Source organism: Sebastes fasciatus, chromosome 1 (genome assembly GCF_043250625.1).
Source record: "Sebastes fasciatus isolate fSebFas1 chromosome 1, fSebFas1.pri, whole genome shotgun sequence".
NCBI classification, from domain to species: Eukaryota; Metazoa; Chordata; class Actinopteri; order Perciformes; family Sebastidae; genus Sebastes; species Sebastes fasciatus.
The window spans coordinates 737,474-744,973 of record NC_133795.1 but is presented as its reverse complement, the minus strand read 5'-3'; the positions used below and the strand labels follow the sequence as shown (position 1 = coordinate 744,973).

Sequence of the window (7,500 nt, the reverse complement as noted above, 5' to 3'; positions counted from 1 at the left end):
ATCTCCTTCCTGTGTGTCTGCTGCTCTACTCCATTTGGCTGCAGATGGAAGTGAGAGAGGCGGCAGAAGGACTCTGGCATATGAGTCAGTGCGAGCCGGCGAGATGAAAAACACACATAAAGAAACAGACTGATGCAACGGACTCCAAAGGTCACACCGTTAATACGCTTTCTCTCACATTTTACAGACAACAACTTCTTTCGACGGGGAGTTATCCCAGAGAGCTTTGTGCTTTCTCTATTTGTTTATAATCTGATGATCAGACATGTTTAACGTGTTCCTGCGTCGGCCTCCTGTGGCTGGAACGTTTTTCAAATGGAAAGTAGTAATTAGTCCGAGCAGTGCTAACAAAACGTAAAAAAGACGGTAGTCCGCCATCTTTGTTATTGTTTCTGTTGCCTGCTCATGACGAAAAATAAAGTCAGGAAAAAGTCGGAAAAAAAGGTCTGAAAAAAAAGTCGGAAAATAGGCTGAAAAATAAAGTCGGAAAAATAAAGTCAGGAAGAAGTCGGAAAAAAAAGTCGGAAAAATAAAGTGAAGAAGTCGGAAAAAAAAGTCGGAAAAATAAAGTCAGGAAAAAGTCGGAAAAAAAAGTCGGAAAAAAAGTCTGACAAAAAATCTGAAAAATAAAGTCAGGAAGAAGTCGGAAAAAAAAGTCGGAAAAATAAAGTCAGGAAAAAGTCGGAAAAAAAGGTCTGAAAAAAAAGTCGGAAAATAGGCTGAAAAATAAAGTCGGAAAAATAAAGTCAGGAAGAAGTCGGAAAAAAAAGTCGGAAAAATAAAGTGAGGAAGAAGTCGGAAAAAAAAGTCGGAAAAATTCGGAAAAATAAAGTCGGAAAAAAAGTCTGACAAAAAATCTGAAATATAAAGTCAGGAAGAAGTCGGAAAAAAAAGTCGGGGAAAAAAAGTCTGAAAAATAAAGTCAAGAAAAAGTCGGAAAAAAAAGTCGGAAAAATAAAGTCGGAAAAAAAGTCTGACAAAAAATCTGAAAAATAAAGTCAGGAAGAAGTCGGAAAAAAAAGTCGGGAAAAAAAATCGGAAAAAAAAGTCGGAAAAATCAAGTCGGAAAAAAAGTCTGACAAAAAATCTGAAAAATAAAGTCAGGAAAAAATCGGAAAAAAAAGTCTGAAAAATAAAGTCAGGAAAAAGTCTGAAAAACAAAGCTACTAACAAAGCAACAACGGGCACGAAATGAGGAGAGGACGTCATCGTTTCCCAAACGCTCCGTTTTACACGTCCACACAGATACCACACAGTAACCGGAGCTTTTACAAATCTGCACCTTAGAAGGCGTTTTCAGGAATATCCATAAACTCTGTTTGCATGTGGACGAGATGCCAAAACAGTATCAGTAGAGGACAATATCAGTATTTAAAGATATCTGTATACGTGTAGACGGGGCCTAAATGTACCTTTTACTTTCGGTCTCCGGTCTGGAGACCGCTGCGACCCGCGGAGCGTTTGTGCAAGCTGTGGATGGAGGAGTTCATCTTGGCCGATGAATCGGGCTGCTGCCTCGTAGAGCGCAGAGCTGATATACTGTAGGTCAACTGTTGTTCTGAGCTCAGACCAGGTTCCAACACTCACGCTAAAGGTGACGGAGCTGCATGTCAAAGTATTCCTTTAACTCCAGATCTATCAGTCTAACATAAACCTTGGTAGTTCACTGCCTCTTCTTCTTTTTTAAGAAATCCTAAATAAGATGAAGTTCACCAGTATTTCATTCACACCATCAACGGCATAAAACATAGATAACTCATTTTCTACTACGAGGGAGCAAATTCACCACAAAGACAACATCAGGAGAGGTCAAAGGGGTTCACAACGCATCGTCCTTTCACAAGGCGGAGGAGGGGACAGCCATAACTGATCTAAGCGCATGCAAGGGTGCCATGCTGCACAGCTGGATCAACATCAACACGTCATATAAACCGGTTGGTCTTACTCCGTCCATCCGTAGAGTGGAGCCGAGATGGATCTAAAGGCAGGAAGCAGTTTTACAGTAAGGTGGTTTATTTCTCCTTATTAACGTCCGTCTAAAGAAAGTAGATGAAGACATGTATGCTGGTGTTTCACATCCTCACCAGTTCAAACACACACACTGGGAGCTGCCCTGTGGTTTAGCACATCGACTGTACAGGTGGGTTTACCTCGCCTCGCTGGTCCCAACCTCAGAATCACAAGCCCACAGGCTACGACCACCTTTATTCATTATTACTCAAGGTGGGGGAAATGCTTCTAATGAAAGGGCACCGTGGATGTATGTCATATAATGACGTGTTCCAAGATTCAGAGTTGCTCACTGAGCGCATCCACCAGAAACGGTTAGTTCACAGTGTTCAGTCTTCCAGGTTTCTGAGCATTAGAGTTCCTCTCCGGCCGAGCCGAGCCGACTTCCTGTCGACTCCCTGCACACACGAAAGGCTCGGAAATCATGCCCTGATACAGCTCTTAGAGACTTTTTGCCCGAATGGATCAAATTGTGACAAAACGAGCCGTTAAGTGTTTGTGACGCTCAGAAAAAATTTTAATACTAAGCATTTCTTTTGTAATGATTTATCTATTCTAAATGAACCTTAAAGGAGATCAGTCCAGTATTTAATCCTCTCATCAACATGGGAGTGGACAAATATGCTGCTTTATGCAAAATGTATGTATATATTTATTATTGTAAATCAATCAACAACACAAATCAATGACAGATATTGATCCAGAAACCCTCACAGGTACTGCATTTAGCATAAAACAATATGCTCCAATCAGAACATGTCAAACTGCAGCCCAACAGGCAACAACAGCTGTCAGTGTGTCAGTGTGCTGACTTCACTATGACTTGCCCCAAACTGCATGTGATGATCATAAAGTGGGCATGTCTGCAAAGGGGAGACTCGTGGGTACCCATAGAACCCATTTACATTCACACATCTGGAGGTCAGAGGTCAAGGGGCTTTTCTTAAAAACTTTTTTCAGACTTTTTAAAAATATTTTTCAGACCTCTTTCACACATTTTCAGAAATTTTTTCAGACTTTTAAAAAAAATATTTTACTGACTTTTTTCGGACATTTTTTATATATTTTGTAATATATTTTTTTTTTTAACTTTTTTGGGCAATTTCAGACATTTTTAAAAATATTTTTCAGACATTATTTTCAAAAATGTTCAGACATTTTCAGACATATTTTAGACTTTTTTTCAGACTTTTTGAAAAACTATTTTTCAGACTTTTTTTTAATATTTCAGATGTTTTTCAGGGTACCCATAGAACCCATTTACATTCACTGATCTGGAGGTCAGAGGTCAAAGGTCAAGGGACCCCTTTGGAAATGGACATGACAGTTTATCCTCTCCAACATTTAGTGTAACTTTGAATGTTATTTATCCTCCTTCACGACCAGCTACGCTGCCGCTACAACCTCAGAAAGATCTATTGCGTTAATGCGTTAAAGAAATAAGTGACGTTAAAATACATTTGCGTTAACGTGTTATTATCGCGTTAACTTTGACAGCCAGTGGTCGCTATGGCAACGGTGCACATAAAAAGCAGCCGCCGCTCTGACCGTCCTGCTACGTTGATTTGAATGGAAGTGTCCGTTCTACTTCTATATTCTATTTCTATGACTAAATTGTTGGAGTACTCCTTTAATTCTGTGATTGTCTCGAGTATCCTACACTGGACAGTATACACCCAATTTATATGTATTATTTTCAAAACAACATATGCAGAATAAAAGCTAGAAAGGTTTTTCATTACGTATTGAGATAGTTAAAGTTTTCAGTCTGAAACATGTGAGAGTAAAACATTAAGAGTTCACTCTTCTCTTCTTCTTGTAAATGAATAGGAGCTAGAGATGGATTTAGTCTTGCTGGTGGTTTGTGTTTGTGTAGATCAGCTTGGTTTGTAATTAGGAGGTTGTTGTTCTCTTTCTTTGATGCTGACGTTACACACTGAGAGGAGCTGCAGGGCCCGGTGTACGCAGCAGACACACTCCTCAGTGAAAGGCCTTCCTCGACCTGACGTCTCCGCTCCTCTCGCAGGAGGCTTCGCTCCTTTGGGAGAGCGTTGTGCCCGAGGGTGTTTCTTACAACACGCCACCACCTTTTGTTTTCTTGCTAATTCCCTCTCATCTTCAACCCCCTCTGCCTCAGCACGGCCCTTTATTCTGCCCACGTTCCTTCTAATGGAATATATCACTTTACCCGGGTCTCTAATGTGACCAAACATCATCTGTCTCACGAGGAGGAGCGCGACATATGTGACCTGACACCAGGTAGAGTCAGCTGAGGGGAAACTGCACTCGCTGTGATGTTTTGAATGATAGAAGTTGTCAGTTCCATGCAGGATTACTCTGACGGGATGGACTGGGAAACACAATCTGTGCAAGAATTTAAAAGATTGGCAGTACTACAAGTCTGAAACACTCTCCAAACAGAATAATAGAAAATATACATCAATATATGAATCTGTGTGTAGACATAGTGTTAATGTGTTCAGACACACACTCATGCATCACCACACACACACACCGTTCAACCACAATAACAATGACGATGTGAACTTACCCGTGACACAGCAAAATCTGAAAAAAGGACAAAAAGAGAGAGATTTTTATTTACCTGGAAACTGAATTGAGTTTTTAATCCCACTCTGTATTTGTGTGAATTTGATCTCTATTTTGCAGTCTGTGATTTTAGCCACAAACAACCAACAGGCATGTTGAAACAGCACACACTGAATCGGCCTTTCTTGGCCCTTTCTGTCATTTTCCACCTCTCACCTTTGTTGTCAGCCTTCAGCTCCTCCTGCAGGACGTCGCTCTGCCGGTTGCCGAGCACGAAGGCCAGGAAGGAGAGGATGAGGGCGTCCAGGATGCCGATGATAGCCAGGATGTAGGCCCAGCGCACCGAGCAGTTGCCCAGGGCGTACCTCCCCGTGTCCTCGCCGCACATGTCCCGGACCACCTCGGAGTCCCAGCCGTTGGGGAAGATCAGACAGCCGATCACCAGACACACGGCTGGAGGGCAGAGAGGGAGGTGTGGACACGGAGGGAAGAAAGGATGAGAGCGGTGAGTAGAGAGAGTGATGAATGAATGTTTGGTGGTCACATAGAACAGTGTGATGGTATTTGGTTTGTGACAGAGGAAAGAGAATCAATAAGGCAGAGGGTTGAGTCGTAGAACAAAGACAGATGGGAAGAAAGAGAAATGAAACAGGAGGAAGGAAATAGGTTTAGGTGTGAAACAGAAGGCGGGCAGAAGGTTAACAACATGAAAGAGAGAGAAAAGAGAAAAGAGGAGAGAAGACAGAATATTATTGTTCCGTAAGTCTGCTGCTTTGGTGTTTCCAGTATCTGCCTCATCACTCCATCCCTCTTTGTTCTTCTCTCCGTTCATCAGTACGGTCGTCTTTGAACAGAGAGAAAGAGAGAGAGAGAACATGAAGGAGAGAGAGAGAGAGAGAGAGAGAGAGAGAGAGAGAGAGAGAGAGAGAGAGAGAGAGAAACCATGTAGAGCAGCAGCGGGGGTCGGGCGCACCACCGGCCCGTCTCGCCGCACCGTTGGGGAGGTGGAGTGTGAGCGCGTGCATTAAGACCCGAAAGATGGTGACGAGAGGTTAACGTCACGCTGCCATAAAGTGGTATCGGTGCTGTGTTATCGGAGCTGTTTTGGGAGTACGAGTACACGAGCACAGTATCGGATCCCTAGCTGCCACCTATTCATGTTTTTGTAGTGAGATGAGGAGGTACGGTATAGATTAGGGTTGGGTGATTGGAGTACATCGATGCTTGTCATTTTATTTAGCTCATTTAATGTTCTGCCTCCGAAGAATGAGAGACACTCAGCTGCTCAGAAATTATGTTTCAATATTACAATACCTTCCTAATACATTACATCAGAGGACCGAGGTTTGTGTGTTTGAGCACATTTTAATCCTTCTGTGGAGAAACTGTGTGTGTGCTCCCATAAGGCCGGAGTAGTCCCCTGGTGTGTAGAGGGTCCAGCTGAGGCCAGGCTGGCCCGAACAGATGGGTCCCTGAATGCCTCATTTACTGGACCACTGCTACCGCTGAGAGCTGTAGACCAGAGGACACCCAGCTGATGTGTAGGGACATACAGGACTATAGATGATGTGTAGACATACAGGACTATAGATGATGTGTAGAGACATACAGGACTATAGATGATGTGTAGAGACATACAGGACTATAGATGATGTGTAGACATACAGGACTATAGATGATGTGTAGACATACAGGACTATAGATGATGTGTAGAGACATACAGGACTATAGATGATGTGTAGACATACAGGACTATAGATGATGTGTAGACATACAGGACTATAGATGATGTGTAGAGACATACAGGACTATAGATGATGTGTAGAGACATACAGGACTATAGATGATGTGTAGGGACATACAGGACTATAGATGATGTGTAGGGACATACAGGACTATAGATGATGTGTAGGGACATACAGGACTATAGATGATGTGTAGACATACAGGACTATAGATGATGTGTAGGGACATACAGGACTATAGATGATGTGTAGACATACAGGACTATAGATGATGTGTAGACATACAGGACTATAGATGATGTGTAGACATACAGGACTATAGATGATGTGTAGACATACAGGACTATAGATGATGTGTAGGGACATACAGGACTATAGATGATGTGTAGACATACAGGACTATAGATGATGTGTAGGGACATACAGGACTATAGATGATGTGTAGACATACAGGACTATAGATGATGTGTAGACATACAGGACTATAGATGATGTGTAGGGACATACAGGACTATAGATGATGTGTAGAGACATACAGGACTATAGATGATGTGTAGACATACAGGACTATAGATGATGTGTAGGGACATACAGGACTATAGATGATGTGTAGGGACATACAGGACTATAGATGATGTGTAGAGACATACAGGACTATAGATGATGTGTAGGGACATACAGGACTATAGATGATGTGTAGAGACATACAGGACTATAGATGATGTGTAGACATACAGGACTATAGATGATGTGTAGAGACATACAGGACTATAGATGATGTGTAGACATACAGGACTATAGATGATGTGTAGGGACATACAGGACTATAGATGATGTGTAGACATACAGGACTATAGATGATGTGTAGACATACAGGACTATAGATGATGTGTAGACATACAGGACTATAGATGATGTGTAGACATACAGGACTATAGATGATGTGTAGAGACATACAGGACTATAGATGATGTGTAGAGACATACAGGACTATAGATGATGTGTAGGGACATACAGGACTATAGATGATGTGTAGGGACATACAGGACTATAGATGATGTGTAGAGACATACAGGACTATAGATGATGTGTAGACATACAGGACTATAGATGATGTGTAGGGACATACAGGACTATAGATGATGTGTAGGGACATACAGGACTATAGATGATGTGTAGACATACAGGACTATAG

General features: G+C 42.0%; 2 protein-coding genes across 4 annotated transcripts in view; one reads left to right on the top strand and one right to left on the bottom strand.

The window, feature by feature from the left end:
* Positions 1–7,500, top strand: part of setd5 (SET domain containing 5) — a 191,773-nt gene that overhangs the window by 69,866 nt on the left and 114,407 nt on the right. The window lies entirely within an intron of this gene.
* The window catches only part of lhfpl4a (LHFPL tetraspan subfamily member 4a), an 18,471-nt gene that overhangs the window by 5,976 nt on the left and 4,995 nt on the right, over positions 1–7,500 (bottom strand). Inside the window, exons 2-4 of one of the 2 annotated variants that reach the window (XM_074633893.1) lie at positions 4,777–5,013; positions 4,562–4,578; positions 1,946–1,978 (exon numbers count right to left, since the gene is read on the bottom strand). In XM_074633893.1, coding sequence (XP_074489994.1) covers positions 1,946–1,978; positions 4,562–4,578; positions 4,777–5,013 — 287 coding nt within the window. The remainder of the gene's footprint in view (positions 1–1,945; positions 1,979–4,561; positions 4,579–4,776; positions 5,014–7,500) is intronic. The other variant, XM_074633970.1, reaches the window with a different exon arrangement.